The sequence below is a fragment of the Carassius gibelio genome, chromosome A3, assembly GCF_023724105.1.
Source record: "Carassius gibelio isolate Cgi1373 ecotype wild population from Czech Republic chromosome A3, carGib1.2-hapl.c, whole genome shotgun sequence".
In the NCBI taxonomy this organism is placed as follows: domain Eukaryota; kingdom Metazoa; phylum Chordata; class Actinopteri; order Cypriniformes; family Cyprinidae; genus Carassius; species Carassius gibelio.
This window is the reverse complement of record NC_068373.1, coordinates 5304243-5325358: the sequence shown is the minus strand read 5'-3', so window position 1 is coordinate 5325358 and position 21116 is coordinate 5304243. Positions and strand designations below refer to the sequence as shown.

The 21116-nt window shown below is 40.2% G+C and overlaps 1 protein-coding gene across 2 annotated transcripts in view; it reads right to left on the bottom strand.

The window, feature by feature from the left end:
* The window catches only part of LOC127944331 (protein kinase C alpha type-like), a 145919-nt gene that overhangs the window by 34136 nt on the left and 90667 nt on the right, over positions 1-21116 (bottom strand). For both annotated transcript variants that reach the window (XM_052540214.1, XM_052540217.1), the window contains exons 4-7: positions 20355-20466; positions 17899-18027; positions 4717-4873; positions 4509-4643 (exon numbers count right to left, since the gene is read on the bottom strand). In XM_052540214.1, the coding sequence (XP_052396174.1) occupies positions 4509-4643; positions 4717-4873; positions 17899-18027; positions 20355-20466 (533 nt within the window). The remainder of the gene's footprint in view (positions 1-4508; positions 4644-4716; positions 4874-17898; positions 18028-20354; positions 20467-21116) is intronic.

Genomic DNA, 21116 nt, shown 5'->3' with positions numbered 1-21116 from the left:
GTGATTTATGTAGGACACCACTGTCATGCTGTCCGACTGGACTAGGATGTGGCGCCCTTCCAGGATTGCCTGAAAGGATTGAAGGGCTCGTTCTACTGCCAGCATCTCGAGGCAGTTGATATGGAGATGGCTTTCTTCGTGTGACCACGAGCCGAAGGCTGGTCTGCCCTCGCACAGAGCACCCCAACCCAGGTTGGACACATCTGTTGAGAGCACCGTCCTTCTGGAAACCGCCTGTAGGGGTACTCCACGACTGAACCAAACAGGGTTCATCCAAGGCTCCAGGGCTGCTAGACAGGCCTGGTTGACCCTGATGCGAAAGCGGCCGTGCCGCCAAGCATGAGGTGGGACCCGGAGTTTCAGCCAGTACTGCAAGGGCCGCATTCGTAGGAGGCCGAGCTGTAAAACTGGGGAGGCGGAAGCCATCAGCCCTAGCATCCTCTGAAAGAATTTCAGAGGGAAACAGGCTTTGTTCTTGACAGAGGCCGCGAGCTGCTGAAGTACCAGAGCGCGCTCTGGTGATATGACCGCCCTCATATTGACTGAGTCGAAAACTGCTCCCAGGAACGTAATACGTTGGCTGGGGAGCAGTGAGCTCTTGGCGAAATTGACCCTGAGTCCTAGGCACTGTAAGTGGCTCAGGAGCACAGATCTGTTGTGGTCTAGCTCGGTTCGTGACTGGGCTAGAATGAGCCAGTCGTCGAGATAGTTCAGAATGCGGATTCCCATCTGTCTCAGAGGGGAAAGCGCCTCGTTCATGCACTTCGTGAAAGTGCGGGGAGCTAGAGACAGCCCAAAGGGAAGGACTGTATATTGGTAAGCCACACCCTCGAACGCGAATCTCAAGAATCGTCTGTGATGGGGGGCTATCTGGATGTGAAAGTAAGCATCTTTCAGGTCCAGTGAGAAGAACCAGTCCTCGGGGCAAATCTGCGTGAGGATCTGCTTCAGTGTCAACATCTTGAACTTCCGTTTCATGAGGGAAAGGTTCAGGTGTCTGAGGTCTAAGATGGGTCTGAGACCGGCATCTTTCTTGGGGACAAGGAAATAACGGCTGTAGAACCCGATCCGCTTTCTGAGGGAGGAACTATCTCTATGGCTCCCTTCCTTAACAGCGTCATTACTTCGGTGCGGAGGACCTGAGCGTCGTCCGGCTCTACCGAGGTGGGAATCACTCCGCGAAAACGCGGGGGTCTTCGGGCGAACTGCAGTGAGTAGCCGTGTTTTATTATCCCCAACACCCACTTGGACACTCCGGGGATGGCCTGCCAGGCCTCGGCCCGCGTGACAAGGGGCTGGATAGTGTCGGATGGCAGACCGCTGATTAGGGGCCTGAACACTGACGAGTGTGGAAGAGGAAAACTGCTCTCTTTTTGAAAATGTGAAATATTTATTGTGTTTGCCATAACAACGGCGCTTTGCGTGGACACAACAACGGTGGGCCCAGGTCGCACAGCAGACAGGCGAGAGAGCTTCTGGGGTGGTCCGGCCGCGGCGGGACTTTGCCCCTTCCTCTTTCTTCCCCAACGATCAGGAGGATTTAGAGGGCGTCGGGTCCAGCGTAATCCTTTGCCGGGGGCCCTGACGTCTAGGCGGTTTAGCGCGCCTAGTGGGGCGAGCTGGGTGCTGCTCCTTAGGGGGCACCGCCTGGGGGGTAGAAGGGGCAGGTTTGAGTCGGCGCAGTCCTGGGGCGACTCGGGGCAGAGGTGGAGCGCTTGGGCAGGAAGTGTCGCATGGCTTGGGACGACTTCTGTGCTGCAGTGAAGCGTTCTGTGAATCCCTCTACAGCTGGTCCAAAGAGGCCGCATGGAGAGACTGGGGCATCAAGAAAAGCCACTTTGTCGCTCTCCTTGATCTCTGTTAGGTTGAGCCAGAGGTGGCGCTCCAGCACAACCAGGTTGGCCATGGATCGTCCGATGGCCTGGGCCGTGGCTTTCGTGGTGCGCAGGGCCAAATCAGTGGCGCTGCGGATGTCGCGAAAAGCAGGTTCACTAGAGCTAGACTCATCCAGGGAACGGAGAAGCTTAGCCTGGAACACCTGCAATATGGCCATGGTGTGCAGAGATGAAGCGGCTTGGCCCGCAGAAGTGTAGGCCCTGCCAGCCATGGCAGAACCTCAGGGAAGAACGGGGCAGATTGCTGGCAGGGGGCCTGGTGGCGTCCTGGCAGGTACCACTCGTCCAGCCTGCTGCGTGTTGGCTCTTCAGGGGGGGCCCACTCCAGATGGAGTTCCTCAACGGCCTTGGAGAGGATGCGGAGAAGCTCGGCATCCATCCCAGCTCTGGCGTCGATGGGCTCCAGCGACGGCTAGTGGGCGGGGTCAGAATCACCGGCCCAGTCCTCCGTTTCAGAAGCCGCGAGTGACATGGAGTCGTCAAGCGGCTCGTCCTCCGATCCGCCGAAAGAGACAAGGTCGCTCGCTTCAGCCGAGGGACGCTGCTCTGGGCGTGAGAAGAGGACAGGGGACGGCTCTCTCATTGGAGAGGGTGAGGCACGCGGGTGCTGAGCCGGCGTGAGCTCACCCAAATCCGGGCGCTGAGCCCCTCTTCCCCGCTGTCTTTTCCTGGCCGGCTCGCGGGAGGAAAAAGACGGGAGGGCGCGAGGGGCGGGATTGCTTTCATTAAAGAAAGCAATCCGCGAGCGCAGAGAGGCGAGACTCATGCTTTCACAAAAGCAGCATGAAGTCTCATTGAGTGCAGCCTCAGCATGGGGTTTACCCAGGCAGAAAACACACTCACCATGGCCGTCGTCATCATGCAGAGGGGCTCTGCATGTGCCACAGCTGTGGCGCGGCATGGCCGCCACCATTAAAACGGCGTTAGAAACGCTCTTTTAGAGCGGTGAAAACCTCTGGAAAAAGCTCGTTTACGGTCGCCGGATGGCGGCAGGAGATCGCTGAGAAGCGGCCGGAAGCGGGAAGTGGGCGGCCCGAGATCGGCGCTGAGAGCGGCTGTCTGCGAGAACGCCGGCGCTGCAGGCGGTCGGCGGTCTCAGCTGGTCCGCTGCGGTGCCTCTTCGACGGCGAGAGCTCGTTCCAGGCGAAGGCATTCAGCAAAGATCCAGCGAAGTGAAGTCGTCGCTGAAGGAGTAAGATCTGATTTCCTCTGGCGATTGCCTGCTTATATAGCCATTCGCCCCGCCCATTTTGGCGGGCTTTGGCGCGCTGCATCGCCACGGGCTCGCGCAGCTACGCAGCGCTGTCATTGGTTTAAAAAAGTTTACAGATTAAACCAATGGCAGTGCAGTTGCACTGCGTTATTGAAAAAAGGCTTCAGTATCGAGGAAAAAGGAGCTTTTCCCATACGCAGTATGAGTGAAGTATCGAAAGGGAACTAACATTAACACAGATTCATAAATGTATTGCTCCATTTTCGTTTGTACACCACGCACAAGGTTTATAAGCATGGTTTAAGTCTGCTCCAGTTTAAGTTTATGGTGGTCTGGCATGTATACTACATGGATAGGGGAAGCTCTGGCTTCATGTGGATGTAGCCGTAGGCAGATCGGGATTGCGCATTCTCTTCAAAAACAAATGCAATGTGTCTTCAGCGGCTCAGATGTCAGGAGTAAATGATGACTGCTATGTTCATTTTTACACCAAACAACAGAACACCTTGATCGCTTAGGAGACATATTTGTCTACATCTGCTGCGGCGGAGAAACAATGGCGGACTGATGACTGGATCTAAGGTAAGACACGAGTCCAGTCTGTGTTGAAACGCCGCTGTCAATCAAACTATCAAGGGAGGGGCCTGTCTGTGTGACATCACATGGACAGGAATCTGAGATCGGGGAAATGATTTAACAAGATTTTTAAAAAATCATTATAGGGTGGTTTGTGTAAAGAATAAGAATACCATTAAAGTACCGGACCGTTAAGCAGTATCTGTAAGAGTAGTAATAGCATTAAAACCTTAACGATACACATCCCTAGTAACTACTCATGTAACTGTCTTTAAATAGGGAAAACATGGACGTTTTTGGTAACTTCTAAATTCATCCCTGTTTGGATCCTAAGGAATAAATGGTGCTAAGCTAAACGCTATCATTGTGGTGCCACGTGCTACGGCGACTGAGTGCACGCACTGAGATAGGAGAGGTACATACAGTATCAACTCATCTAAGTTGAGGGAAGAACATAATTGAAAATGGAAAAACGGTGGCATTTTCCTTCAACATTATGCAAATTCTGCAAGGTGAATGTAAACTTACGACCACACCTGTATATAAGAATTATGATTATGAACTATTTATTGAACATAACTGTATTTTACCATATTAAAATGACTGTAAAGCACGCCCTCTTAGGGTTTATTGCTTGAATAGGAGCTATAGTGTGGAGCTGCCAATATAACTCAAAACACAGAAATAGCATGATAGATCTATACTGTAATATCAGCCACTGTTTTACAGCCACAACATTTATTATACAACATTTTATTACAGTGTCAAATATGTAAGAAAAACAGTAGCTTGTTGTGTTTGTGCTCTCAGTGTATTTGACTCACCAGCCACATACAGGAGCTTTGATCAGCTCAGACACACCAAAGGACATGGAGCCCATGAAGTCATTACGGGTGGTTCTGTCCCAATCCCACACCTCCACAGACAGACGTCGTTCCTTATCCGAGGGCTTTAACTTACTGCACACAGACAAATATGAGAAAACACATCTACAATTCCATGAGAGTGTGTGTTTAATGCTGACAGACTCACAAGATGAAGGACTCGTTCCAGGTGGGGTTGAGTGAGGAGCGGATGGTCCGGGTCTTCTGCTTGGTCTCATTCTTGGGGTCTGGGATGAGTTTGAGCTTCACATATGGGTCTGACAGCCCATTGGGGTCCATGGGAATCAGATTTCTGGCCTCACCCACTGATTAATAAGAAAGAAATCAAAACATTAACGAAAACACACGAACAGGAAGTGCCACCATCTATATTCCTCATATTTTAAGTAAGTTGTCATAAGTACATTAGGAGGTTTACTGCTAAATAATTATCTGACAGCAACAAAGAAGTTAAAGTGGCATTTGACCGTCAAATAACAAAACAGATTACAAGCCTCTTGAAAAAACAGGCAGACTGCATTTCTATTATTGACCAAAAGGGGGAGAAGTGTCTCTTTCAGTCTTTCACACAGAAACATTAGGACGCAACTTAAACCAAGCTCACTTTTCTCAAATCTGAATGTGTGGAAAACATTGCTCAAATCTTTTAAGAGGCTTGAATGTGCAGAAAACTCATTCAGAAAGTCTGACAGTGTTTTAGTGATAGTGGCCATTAATTTGACTTTCCACATCGCCTACACTTAGTAGCTGACAGAGAGACATCAACAAGAATCAAGGCTTTTTCCGCGGCTGTTGCTTAGATACAACTTCTACGAGGAGTCCCGCGCTCAACCGTTTCTTCCTCGTGCTCTTCTGATGGAATAAGATCCATCACTGTTAATCTCCTTTCATGTGTCTTTAAACATAATCTTCTGGAAATTATATATATTTTTTAAAGTTAAAAGTTATCCAGAAAAAAGAACATTTTGTACATGTAACGACAGTCTAATTATAAAAACATCAAAATTGATGAATAATTCAGAACAAATGCATTTGATTAATTAAAGTGTTCCAGTAGTTGATCTACTGTGTAGTTAAGAGTTAAAGATTTTAACAAAACCCTAAGTATTAAACTTTAGTGTGAAGTCTAACAATGTTTGTCATGAATGATTCTTGAGTTCATGTGGCTTGTTGAAAAGGTGTGTTGTTACTTTATTAAGCAGGCAATCTTACAGTTTTCATCTGGCCATGCCATAGCAACAAACCAAATCACCCAGATACTTTAGCAACATGCTAAAAACACTTTAGCCACCATTACTGACAGATTTGATGAACTGATTCAATATCCATTTGTGTGTAATTATATCAGGTACAGTACAGCCCAATTTTTTCTCAACTACATAACCTCTTGACTAACATTATAATACTGCACACACAGAGAACCCTGCAGGTGCATTGATATTTTATTAAATTGGTAACCATTTACTTTAAGTCGCTTATTAGCATATATTGCATATATTTCTAGCATATTGTCTTTTTATTAGTACTCTGTTCAATATTTGTTTAAACCACATATTAACGCCTTGTTCTGAATGACCTAAAGTCAATGGCTATTAGTTTTTATATATAATAATCAACAATCAAATAATACATGTTTGCAAGCTGTTTTACTGACATCTTGAAACACTGGTTGAGCGATCATGAGACATGATACATTTCAGTAAGTTTTGCTGCTTTCAACACTATCTAGTGATCATTTGTGTTTATTTTGTGCTATAACTAGCAGAGGAAGTGATGATCTGTTTATGTGTCGTTAACAGCAATTACGCTACATGAAGACATTTATTATTTGAATTTCAGATATACTGATAGAATTTGAAAGCTCAGACTTTGTTTCATATGAAAAGTATTATTAAAGCTTATTGCTATTATTGGATGGCAGGTGCACTGCAAAAAAATGTTTACTAAAAGACAGAATCAATTACTGTTTATAAATGATTAATCGATCAACCCAGCCCTAGCAACCATATACATGTATCAACAACTTGGAAACCACTTTCAACATACACCAACATACACATGACAAAACAAAACATTATCGCCAATCTGTGTGGAAACAATGTGAATTTGTGGTTAACATTCAACCTGTTCTTTTTCTTCAGTAGCCTATTTGTGATTTGAATTTTGTGAATTGGAGATCTTCTTTTGCTATCTTATAAGCAGGGCTTCGGATGCTTATTCGAGATCTTGTTGTCACGTTTTACAAGAAAAGGTAATTGCCTGATATACTGTAGATCTATACATATTTCACTTTTTAAGAATTAAAAGACGGATTATTTGTCATTCTTAATTAAAAATGACAAGCAATAAAACTGTAAGATATAAAATGACAAACTATGGGCCCTATCATAAGAAACCGTGTTTGCTAGTTTCAGTCCGGCGCCAAATAATAATATACAAAATAATGTTCTTTTTAGCAACATCATATGACCCCTTTAACAAAAACGAATACGATGAGGCATGGCATACACTACATCCTGTACTATATACAGAATTATAAAATACAGAACGTTTAGCAAACACAGGAATCAAATAAAAAATAAAAATAAAAAGAGAGCTTTCATAGCATAACATGAGGTAAACAGCACAGATAACAAGCTTTTCAAAATGAAAACAAAAAGAAAACCAAAACTGCTGTCCGTGACAGTGCTTGCATGTTTTTCCCTCACAAAAATACACAAAGATGTTCACCATTTATGGTTTAAGAATTGGTCTTTAGCTTGAAAACCATCCATCGTTTCTTCAATATTTGCATAATTTTTGTTTTGAACTCATGCTGATGCAGTGAATATAAACCAGGCTGTACTCTCTAAGCGCTGAGCAGCTCAAACGATTAGCACAATTTCGTTATGCTTTTAGTTTAGTTTGTCGTTTGATGTTTATCATGTTCAACAGAGATAAACAGAGCAGACGGATTGTTTGAATGCATTCACTTACTGGATCATTGGACGGAAAACTTGCAGAGTTTAGTGGCTTCAAATGATCCGCTTGTAAGCAGAGAAACAACGGTAATTTTGCGTAAACTGGGTTCAATTATTTTAACACAATAAGGATTGTAAAATGAATTGCATGTGTTAACGTGTTAATGTTGACAGCCCTAATATATACAGTATACACTGTAGCTTCATGACTCTTTCCTCTTATAGCTAATCTAATTAAGAATGTTTAGATGAAAAATGCATTTCAATATATGGTTGATAAATCGTTAAATTCAATAATCATAAAGTTTCCTCATTATATTGTTACTAAAGCAATGTTTTTTTTTTTTTTTTTTAAGTTGCCCATATGATGTCACCCTAAACTTAGTAAATCATATCTTACTGATCTTGATGGATGGCAGCATGAAGTCCTAAAACATTATCTTCAAAGGCTATTTTTACATCTGGTTTTCCATGGAACTTTCAAATTGCACAAATAGCCTGAGAAATTCAAATGTGTTGTTACATAACCACCAAATGTCCAGTCCACTGCAGGCTGGGTAATCTGATAATGCAATCAGATGAGTGCGGTTTCTTCCCATTGTTTATCCACAAAACAGGAAGGGTCAGCCAAGATTCCTCTGTCTGACTTCAGCCCAGAATAAACATACAATAACAGCAATAAATCTCAATCAAAACACTCAGTTGTATTTATCGGCTCTGTGCATTTGCACACAGAAACTGTTCCCAGAATAATGAAATGAAACAATGCATGGCATTTAATGCACTTTTCATGCCCACATAGCCAATAATACTATGCATATATTCATCCTCTCTTTAACTGTTATAGCGTTTCCAGAATCCAGAGAGACAGAGGTTGATTAGACTGAGCCACACCTCAGGCGGGACCCACAGTAAGACTTACAACAACATTTGAGCCCTCAATTACAAATTGGATCCATGAGGGAAGTGCTGATAGGGACCACCAACGTGTTTAGCTGAAGCCAAAGCTTGGGGCAAGGGGGAGGTTATGTAATAAAACCCTCAAAGAAAACAAACAGACTCCAGAAGTTCAGGTCTACAGAGAGTGTTCAGAACCAATGTGAGGTCTCATGCAAACTCTTTTTTGTTTTTTATCCAGTGAATATCCATGACTTTACCAAGATCTTTCCAGCCATTTGTGATTATTAACTAAATATGTAAAACTGCAATTTTCCAGTGTATCTAGATTATGACCTATGCTCTCAATGTCAAATGCAGAAACATTAATTCATGTGTTCATGACCTCAAGGTTAGATGTTTCGCATCTGATCACCATGTCAGAGTTTTTTGTACATTAGGTACATTATCCCTTACTAAATAAAGTCTATTATCATCACCAAATCTGCATTCATTTGATTTATCAATCAAAAATACAGGAAAAGCAATTTAAAATGTTTCCTATTTTAATAAATAAAATATATATATATTCCTTTATCCCATTACTCCAGTATTACAGTGTCAGTTTATTTATTTACATAGTTTTTTGTACTTAAAGAATTTGCCACTGATGATTCAAACACAAGTAATTTGTTGACATTAATGTATTAACTAACATGAATAAACAATGAACAATACAATTATTAAAAAATTTGTTAATCTTTACTAATGTTAATACAAATAGAGTCGTTCATTGTTCATGTAAGTTCACAGTGTATTGCTTACAAACAAAAAATGTGAAGTAAATGCTGAAATTAACATGAATGAAGATTAATAAATGCTGTAACCTGGAAAGTTATATTTTAGCTGGTTTCAATGATCTAATGCTGCATTTGGTCAGACTCAGCCCATTTCGTTACTTAATATTCGTATATTATATGTTCCTTTTACAGCTACAGACTGAGGAAGATCCTGAAACACACCAGCAAACACTAAAATACACAACAGTTTACAGATGTTTTCCAGTGGCAGCAGACTATGACTAAACTTTTGAGTGAAACCTGTCTACTTTTTTCATACCTTTATAACATAAAGAATGGCATTGGTTTTGTACAATTTTGTTTAACGTTATTAATAAAATAATGTTGTTAAATTAGCACGTTATTATGTTTTGTTTGGTAGAGCAAAGAACATTTACAATAGCAAAGAACATTTACACTGACATTCTAGTTCGAGCACTCTCAAAAACTCCCATTAAAATCACTGAAGCTGTTAACACTATGAAATTAACATCCTACAGATTCGTACACAAATTTGCACTTTGTTGTTTCTGATTGGAGAATTGGCCAGAAAAAGGTAACCATTTCAGTCAGCGAGCAAATCAAGAAAACACTTCCATTTTAGTGATGACTCATCTGAATGCCTCTGATTGGTCATTGCATTCATAAGCTCAACAGCACTGTGTGTACTTGGTTAATGTGCAGTGCTGTAAAAACGCATCTGTCTCTGGCTCAGTGCCAGCCAGTGAATGCAAATTTGAATTTAGCATCTAAAAAGAAGGAGGTGTTGCTTCAATTTATAACAACGTTTTCAGGATTTCCCAGAGGGCAGGCTTCAAGTATAACTCGTTTGAAATAATGGTGCTTCATATAACATTATCCAGAGAAACAAAAGTTAATGATAAATCCCGTTATGTTTGTACTGGCTACTGTATACAGGCCACCAGGGCACCATACAGACTTTATTAAAGAGTTTGGTGATTTTACATCCGAGTTAGTTCTGGCTGCAGATAAAGTTTTAATAGTTGGTGATTTTAATATCCATGTCGATAATGAAAAAGATGCATTGGGATCAGCATTTATAGACATTCTGAACTCTATTGGTGTTATACAACATGTTTCAGGACCTACTCATTGTCGAAATCATACTCTAGATTTAATACTATCACATGGAATTGATGTTGATAGTGTTGAAATTATGCAGCCAAATGATGATATCTCAGATCATTATTTAGTTTTGTGCAAACTTCATATAGCCAAAATTGTAAATTCTACTTCTTGTTACAAGTATCGGAGAACCATCACTTCTACCACAAAAGACTGCTTTTTAAGTTATCTTCCTGATGTATCCAAATTCCTTAGCATATCCAAAACCTCGGAACAACTTGATGATGTAACAGAAACTATGGACTCTCTCTTTTCTAGCACTTTAAATACAGTTGCTCCTTTACGCTTAAGGAAGGTTAAGGAAAACAGTTTGACACCATGGTATAATGAGCATACTCGCACCCTAAAGAGAGCAGCCCGAAAAATAAAGCGCAGCTTGAGGAAAACAAAACTAGAGTTATTTTGTATTGCTTGGTGGGAAAGTAACCTATCCTACAGAAAAGCATTAAAAACTGTTAGATCCGATTACTTTTCTTCTCTTTTAGAAGAAAACAAACATAACCCCAGGTATTTATTCAATTTATTCAGTGGCTAAATTAACGAAAAATAAAGCCTCAACAAGTTTTGACATTTCCCAACATCACAGCAGTAATGCTTTTTTGAATTACTTTACTTCTAAAATCGATACTATTGGAGATAAAATTGTAACCATTCAGCCGTCAGCTACTGTATCGCATCAGACAGTGCACTATAGATCCCCTGAGGAACAGTTCCACTCATTCTCTACTATAGGAGAGGAAGAATTGTATAAACTTGTTAAATCATCTAAACCAACAGCATGTATGTTAGACCCTATACCATCTAAGCTCCTAAAAGAGGTGCTTCCAGAAGTCATAGATCATCTTCTGACCATTATTAAATCCTCATTGTCATTAGGATATGTCCCCAAAACATTCAAACTGGCCGTTATTAAATCTTTCATCAAAAAAACACAACTTGACCCCAAAGAACTAGTTAATTATAGACCAATCTGTCCAAGATACTAGAAAAGGTATTATCCTCACAATTATATTCCTTCTTAGAGAAAAATGGTATATGTGAGGATTTCCAGACAGGATTTAGACCGTATCATAGTACTGAGACTGCTCTCCTCACAGTTACAAATGATCTGCTCTTATCATCTGATCGTGGTTATATCTCTCTATTCGTTTTATTGGATCTTAGTGCTGCGTTTGACACAATTGACCACTACATACTTTTGCATAGACTTGAACACTTTGTTGGCATTAACCGTGCATTAGCATGGTTTAAATTGTACTTATATGACCGCCATCAGTTCGTAGCAGTGAATGAAGATGTATCATATCGATCACAAGTGCAGTATGGAGTACCTCAAGGCTCAGTACTAGGGCCGCTACTCTTCACGCTTTATATGTTACCCTTGGGAGATATCATCAGGAAACATGGTCTTAGCTTTCGCTGTTATGCTGATGATACTCAGCTCTATATTTCCTCCCAGCCCGGTGAAACATACCAATTTGAAAAACTAATGGAATGCATAGTCGATATAAAAAACTGGATGACGTAATTTCTTACTGCTAAATTAAAAAAAAAAAAAAAACAGAGGTGTTAATTATAGGACCTAAAAATCTGCATGTAATAACCTAGAACACTGTCTAAGACTCGATGGCTGCTCTGTCAATTCTTCGTCATCAGTTAGGAACCTAGGTGTGCTATTTGATCGCAATCTTTCCTTAGAAAGCCACGTTTTTAGCATTTGTAAAACTGCATTTTTCCATCTCAAAAATATATCTTAATTACGGCCTATGCTCTCAATGTCAAATGTAGGATGGTTAATCCATGCATTTGTGACCTCAAGGTTAGATTATTGTAATGCTTTATCGGGTGGTTGTTCTGCACGCTTAGTAAACAAACTACAGCTAGTCCAAAATGCAGCAGCAAGAGTTCTTACTAGAACCAGGAAGTATGACCTTATTAGCCAGGTCCTGTCAACGCTGCACTGGCTCCCAATCAAACATCGTATAGATTTTAAAATATTGCTTATTACTTATAAAGCCCTGAATGGTTTAGCACCTCAGTATTTGAATGAGCTCCTTTTACATTATAATCCTCTACGTCCGCCACGTTCTCAAAACTCAATTTGATAATACCTAGAATATCAAAATCAACTGCAGGTGGCAGATCATTTTCCTATTTGGCGCCTAAACTTTAGAATAACCTACCTGACATTGTCCGGGAGGCAGACACACTCTTGCAGTTTAAATCTCCATTAAAGACCCATCTCTTTAACCTGGCTTACACATAACATAGTAATAAGCTTTTAATATCCAAATCTGTTAAAGGATTTTTAGGCTGCATTATTTAGGTAAACCGGAACCGGAAACACTTCCCAAACCACCTGATGTACATGCTACATTAATTGACACCATCGTGTCAATTGATTAATATGCGAGAGGGAGAGCATGCGCTCTCTCTCTCTCTTGCGCTCTCTCTCTCTCTCTCGCGCTCTCTCTCTCTCTCTCTCTCTCTCACACGCGCGCTCTCTCTCTTTCTCGCTCTCTCGCGCTCTCTCTCGCGTGCTCTCCACAAATCACATTCATCAAGGGCCGGTGAGTAGCTGGCCCATACAGTTAATGAATAACGGATCAACTATGACATCCTGACATGTGACTATGACCTTTAGGAGAAAAAAAATCCATCCGTGGCTACGATTTTGCAATCTGTCCCCTCAGTTTATAAACCGTTCTCACGAATTCATAAACCATTCCCTCGGTTTAACAAATGGTACCCAAGGATTAACCCACCTTGCCCAGGAATTCCCAATCTGTGCGCTTAGATTTTGTAAACCGTACCCTCGGTTTTTGAATCTGTACCCACGAATTCATATTCCGTGCGCACGCTTTCGCAATCTGTAAACTGACACACATTTGTAGCTCCGCCCACACCGGCAGATTCAATTCTGTTTATTAAACATTATTTTTCATAGTATCCAATGAGTCCACGATCAGCATTCACAAAATAGTCTTCTTTTTAGCGTTTATTTTACATTAATCACCAATAGGATAAGACACAGTCGTCTGTGTTTTATGGCCAAAAAAAAAAAAAATGCTAAAAATAAGAAGAAAATAAGAGTAAAAAGCAATACAAAACAAATAATATGCCGGTTATGTTTTCATTCCTTTTCTCTCTAACTGAATGCAATGTTATTTTTGGCCTCGTTATTTAATAATAACATTAACAGTGAAACATGCATCTAACTCCGGCAGGTAGGGTGGGGTGGGTGGAGCTTAGTATAATAAAATCACAAAAATAAGTCTTCATGCATGTTAAGAAAGAATTGTACACAAGCATTTCCAAAACTGTCAAAGGTTATTTAAAAATAAAGCAATTCATTAATTATTTTCCTGTACTCATTTATTTAGCCTACAAATTAAAATTATAAAAATAAAATATATATTATTATACAGGTTATGCATAAGAATCTTTTATCTAAAACAATTTACAACAGAGGAAAAAATTACTCCAGAGTTAGTCACAATGCCAGGTTTATTGTAGCTACAATAATAATCAAGATTATTCCTTTATTATTAAACCTATTCCACATAATAATATTCAGTGAAACTGTATGTTAACACGTAGCTTGCTGCATGAATCTGTGAGTACGATTTACAGATCCGTGGTAACGGATTGCGAAAGCGTGCGCACAGATTATGAATTTGTGGGTCCGGATTCAAAAACCGAGCGTATGGTTTAAAAAACTGAGCGCACGGATTGGAAATTCGTGGGCACGATTTGTTAAACCGAGGGAACAGTTTATGAGTTCGTGAATACAGTTTATAAACTGAGGGGACGGATTGCAAAACTGTCGCCACGGATTTATTTTTTTTCTCTTACAGGTGACGTACGACACCTGAAGTTGCACATAGAAAGATAAGTTTTGAAAGAATGCTAAGCATCTTATCGGATGTACCATACTGTATCAATGAGACAGTAAAAGCACATCTCCCTTGTTGGTTCATGCTAACAAAAATAGGGATTTTTGAACCCGGATTATATGAGGTACATGAGTGTAGCACACTCAGATGGAAAACCTCGCCAACATCATGTCAACGTCCATTTTATTTCTGTGGTAAGAGGACTTGAAATAAAATGGTAGGACTTTGGACTCGACTTGAGACTTGTTGGCTTTGACTTTTGACTCGACTCGGGACTTGCCTCATCTTTGACTCGACTTGACTCGGGACTCGAGGGCAAAGACTTGAGACTTACTTGTGACTTGCATAACAATGACTTTGTCCCACCTCTGGTATCCAGATCATAGGGTCAATGCAGTCACCCAGATCCAGTACGTATCCAGACCAGATGGTGGATCAGCACCTAGAAAGGACCTCTACTGCCCTGAAAGACAGCGGAGACCAGGACAACTAGAGCCCCAGATACAGATCCCCTGTAAAGACCTTGTCTCAGAGGAGCACCAGGACAAGACCACAGGAAACAGATGATTCTTCTGCACAATCTGACTTTGCTGCAGCCTGGAATTGAACTACTGGTTTCGTCTGGTCAGAGGAGAACTGGCCCCCCAACTGAGCCTGGTTTGTCTCAAGGTTTTTTCTCCATTCTGTCACCGATGGAGTTTCGGTTCCTTGCTGCTGTCGCCTCTGGCTTCCTTAGTTGGGGTCACTTCATCTACAGCGATATCGTTGACTTGATTGCAAATAAATGCACAGATGCACTATTTAACTGAACAGAGATGACATCACTGAATTCAATGATGAACTGCCTTTAACTGTCATTTTGCATTATTGACACACTGTTTCCCTAATGAATGTTGTTCAGTTGCTTTGACACAATGTATTTTGTTTAAAGCACTATATAAATAAAGATGACTTGACTTGACTAATGTACATTATGTGGAAAATAATTTGTTTTTCGAACCTTTAACGTCATATGAACCCTTTAAGTTAAAAGATGAAATAGGTGAAGAAGCCAAAAAGTATGTCTAATGAAACTTGTTGACCAAACACTTCATGCTGGCAATTCTTGTATCAACCATTTTCTTACTATCTAATAAGTGTGTGCTGCCATTAAAAACCTGTTTAAATGATGATCAGCATTCAACAACTGCACTGAAAAGCATGACTAAGGAGATGATGACTAATCTAGTGTAAATAGGGATGACTGAATGTTTTCAGTCTAAAACAAAAGTTTTAACGGTTTGAAACAAGAGAAAGTTGAGTAAAATAAATATCCTTTGAAGGGCAAGAAAAGATGGAAAACACAGTAAAATAATAAATAAATCAAAACTATATTTTTTGTGGGTGTTTGGTAAAAGAACCCACAACCGACATCATTAACTGCAGTTCAGAGGGAAATAAATTGCAATAGTGTAGAATATGGCTCCTTCTACACTATAATAACTGTTTATGACTTTTAATAACTGTAGAACTTCCTGAATGGGACTCACGGTGAATTCTCCAGATAATCCTCAGTGGATCAGTGTGCAGCCCCTGCCTGACTTCAGCATGTCTGTGTGTGTAAGGTCAGCGATAAGCAGAGATGATATTCTCACAGCAGGGAAGAGGTGCCAGCTCACCGGAATGTGTTCACTGGAACAGAAATCACTGAGTGGCCCCAGGCTGGCATACATGCCTCCACCTCCACATGAACCCCCACCATCACACCAGCCGGGCATCGGGCCAGACATCTGACACTTAAGCCCCCTCATACCTGCTGCCTGCCTTAGTCCTGCTGTGACCCAGGGCCATCCACACGCACAAACATGCTCAGTCTCTAAACCCACCTAACCCTCAACACATGACCAACCATGACAGTTTAATACTAACTAGCAGTTTGTGGAAAAGCATCAAAGTATTATAAAATCAGAGTAATAAGGATGACGGAAAGAGATCAACATAGTAACATGTTAAGTGAATAATACAAATAATGTAGAAGCATTAAAATGACAAGAACTATTTGGATAAAAAATAATTTTGTTAGGACCACTATAGTGAAAATGATTGACACTTTGCATACAGTTTTGATTGGCGGCATGGTTCTAAGGTTAATTAGAAGAGCAGCATGCCGCTTTAATGCAGTACCTGAAAAGATTAAGCAACAAGCATATGATCAATACCTGAAGTTTAAGCAACAAGCATGTTGCAGTTATCCAGATGACGTTGTAAGCATTTGAATAACAACCTTTAGTAGCAAAATGTACATACTGTGTGTTAAGTAACACGTATGTTACTGATACACTAGATAGCTTTAAGCAACAAGCATGTTACTGTCTGAAATGCAGCATGTTGGAAATAATAGTCAGATAAGCTTAAAGAAATGGCATTTCCAATACCAGATGAGCCTTAAGCAGCAAGCATGTTTCATAAATCAGATATCCTTTAACATCAGCTTTAAAAACAAACCTCTGCTGTTTTAAGTTTAACTGGGTACCAGAGTGTTGAAATACTGCCAATCAGCCTATAGCAACAAGCATGTTACTGAACAACTAGCCTTAAACAATGAGCAATATTTGACCCTGATAGCTTTAAGCAATGATAATAAAAGAAGAAAATTATCTTAGCTTACTCCTTGCACCAGGGAAGACCGATCTTGTGGGGGAAGTCCTAATCCTAAGGTTGTGGCTTCGAGTCTCGGGCCGACAATACCATGACTGAGGTGCCCTTGAGAAAGGCACCAAACCCCCAACTGCTCCCCGGGCGCCGCAGCACAAATGGCTGCCCAGTGCTCCAGGTGTGTGTTCACGGTGTGTATGTGTGTTCACTGCTGTGTGTGTGTGTGTGTGTGCACTTTGGATGGGTTAAATGCAGAGCACGAATTCTGAGTATGGTCACCATACTTGGCTGTGTGTCACGCCACTTTCACTTTTATTCATTTTTGTATAAACTGTTGTTGATTCGATCACATTAGCACAACTTCAGCAATGATTTGCAGGCAAAGAGTCCATGTCAATGATAGGGCTGCAAGAAGCAGTACCGGCTCAGGTCACTTCAAATCTTGCAGCTCATATCAATCAACATGGCAAGTTCATAGAGTACACAAAGTTGAATCTGGTGAGAGTCTGTGAGGAGAACGAAGACCTCTGCATAGTTTTCACCGTATAAATTAAATAAGTGACTTTGCAACTACATGTCAACTTCCAGTAATTAGAACATTAGTAGAATTTCTGCTAACATTTATTGTAATGCTCATGTTTAACAATAAGGATGCAGACAGCAGCAAGCATATTAGGCTGCTGTCACTTTAAGACCTAATTCACAGATGCAATATATTGACACATATCTGTTTTTCTTAAGCTATAACAGACTGTGTGCCAAGACAGGGATTTTGACATATTTTGTGTATATTTATCTGATCAAGCATGATAAGAAATAGCCTTTTCTGTGTGTTTTGGGTTTATGTAGCTAGTAAGCAGCCATGTTATATGGCAAAATAAAATCTTTCAGGATGACACAAAACCTGTTTGTGATTACCCAGTCGGGGTTTTTTGTCTACCATATTCTGGGATGTTCCCGATGCAAGTGGGATGCTGACCTGTGACATGGAGTCTGTCTCCGCTGACCTCGATCTTGAGGAAGATTCTTCCTCTGCGTTCGGTGTGGTCGGTCCCGCACAGACTTGGCACGTTCATCACACACTGTTTATGAACGTTCATGTCACAGGCTGAGAACAAAAGAGAGAACCATCTATAAATGCTACAGGATTACACACAATAAAGTCAACATAAAATTACATTCACAACCCAGTTTACGGTGGCAATGGACACCCCTGACATCTGATAGGCCACCCCAATAATTACTATGCTACTATTTCACTCCACTTTCTGTGGAAATTACTTATAATTACTATGCTCCACAGAAAGTGGAGTGCAAAACATCGCAGAGCAGAGAGGACAAAGACAACAAGCTGATGGACACGACAGAGTAGGAAACAAAGTCTCAGCATTCAAATGAATCATTTAGATTTTATTATGAATTTCAAATGATAAATACAGTCTTGGAGCTTTTTAGTAGCTTTTCCTTAAGTTCTAGCGAAGCAGGAGTGCATTCGTATTAGCATGAAATAAAGATTGAATGAACATACAATCCATGTTGAAAGATACACTACAACTTACTGAATGTATAGTGTTTCATGTAATCACTCAATGACTGTTTCAACTGTGCATTGCAGCAGCTAAAAATATTTAGAGTGGAAAATCCACTCAGTGTCCATAAATTAGTAGAAAAATTTACAGTAGAGAGAATTTTGCAAACATTACATTTATACATTTACTCATAATTGCTCTTTTTATTACAATTAATAAAAATGCATTTATTTGATCCACAAGACAGCAAAAGCAGGAATATTGTGAAATATTTTTACTATTTTTAACTGATTTCTATTTGATTATGTTTTAAAATGTCATTTATTCCTGTGATTTCAAAGCTGAATTTTGTAAGCATCATTACTCCAGTCACAGATCCTCCAGAAATCATTATAATATTCTGAATTGCTGCTCAAAAAAACAGTTATTATTATTATTATTATTATTATTATTATGTTGAAAACAGCTAGAATTGTTTCAGGTTTCTTTGATGAATACTTCCTTGTTAAATAAAAGTATTCATTTATTTAATCCCCCTACCTCTACCCCCCAAAAAAAATTACAAATTTAAATACTGACACCAAGCTTTTAAATGCTATGGTGTATAATGTTACAACAGCTTTTTATTTCAGATAAATACTGATCTTTTGATCTTTCTATTCATTAAAAGAATCCTGGAAAAAATAATAATAAAATGTTTCTTGAAGATCGTGTGACTGGAGTAATGATTCAGCTTTTAAATAACAGGAAATAAAATCAGTGTAGAAGCACTCATGGTCGTAGAAAGTCCTTGATTCCCCAGTTGCTCCTCGGGCGCTGGATATAGCTGCCCAATGCTCCGGGTGTGTGTTCACTTCTCACTGCTGTGTGTGTGCACTTGGATGGGTTAAATGCAGAGCACCGATTTCGAGTATGGGTTACCATACTTAGCGAAAGCGATGACTTTCATTTCATTTCGTTGAAGGTTGCCTCTGTATAAATCGCTTTTGGGTAGAAATTGTCATCAGGAGATCCTGCATTCCACTATAATGGAGTGATAACTGACAATATTTACACTATATAAACTGCCTTATTCTGTGATAAGAAATGGGGTTGGTACTACATTTAACATTTCTGTCCCCCTCACTTCTGAAATGATGGCTATCGGCCACTGGAAGCCATACACAGACCGCAAACCAGGAAGGTTTAGAATGATTTTCTGAGGAAATATTTGTAAGAATGTGTACATATGTACATCAGTATGTCTTATCCACATCCACTTTATGTTTGTAGGAACAAAGTGCTTTTGTTGCGTAAAGATATGTTCTGTTGATTTTTTTTCTTCTTTTGAATGACATCCAATGATGAATTGTTCACATAAGACATTGAATTTGGATTTTACGGGTGAACATGATGAATTTCATGTAAACAGCAAGCATGTTTGTGCTTCAAACTTTGGTTGGAGTGTTTTTGACAGCAGCACCAGGCCAATGGCAGAGAAAGTGTGTGTGTAACATGCTCAGGTTGAAGTTGATCTCTGTGGTGTGTGTCGTCTCAGAGAGGTGTGGATGAGCAGATTGCAGGAATGTAATTACAAACATGCTGCTATTCCCACATAAATTACATCAATCTGTTCTCGTTAATATCTGTGATAACATTCCCATTAGAGCTAGAGCGCTCCAGAGAAACAGGAATGCTCTGGTTCAAATGAAGGAGGCATCTATGCAAAATACAACTCTAAGCACATTTGATTTCATTATGGATGAGAAAAGAAGAAACAGATGAATTTTGTAGAGCTGTGTCAGGTCTTTCACACTGACCTGAGGCCAGTTCTTTTTTTATTTTGTTTCAGGTTTCATCAAGATTTAGTTAAGAGAAGATGGTCGTGCATGAGTGCAAAAGGGCATGATGAGAGGTTCTCACTCACTGTCACATTTCATCCCCTGGTGGATGAGGCCGTACAGCAGTGATCCGCAGTGGTCACAGAAAGTGGGACTGCCGTAGCTGTGGATCTTGAACTTGTGCTTGCTTCTGGGATCCTGCAAAAAGTGTAAAAGAGAGGAATTATTTGCAGTTAGACTAATGAAACAGTTCACGGAATCCCAGAATCGAGACAGCATGTTAGCACTTCCGATTCTATTGCACTGAAGTCAATAGTTTCTTTTGGGTTTTGCTTAAATGCCTGAAATAAGGTCTGTGGTGAACACAAACTTCAGCTATTCTCACATTTTGTTCTATGACATAAAGTATCAGTAATAGCCCACTCTTGATTTTTTAAAGCTTCTCTTGAAAGGGGACTTTTTCACTCTTACAAACCATCAACTAAAAAAACTAAAAAATGACTGGCATAATTTAAATAAAGTGCAAACTACCTTTAGGGAAATTGTAATGAAAGATTTTACAGAAAAAACACTATTTTTTTTACAGGCGTTTCCTGAATTATTCCGATTACACGCATTAACTGTAAAATAATTTTTTTTTTTAAAAAAGGAAACTGTAAAATTATAGTAAAACATCATAATTTAAATAAAGTGAAAATAAAAGTACATACAATGTAATTGTACATTTTACAGAAAAGAATGAAAAATTTTCCCAAATTATTTAATTGTAAAATGTATCAAATGCAGTGGTCTGCTAGCTCAAAGTTTGAGGGGAAAAAAGTACATATATTGTTGAAGGTTATCCTGTG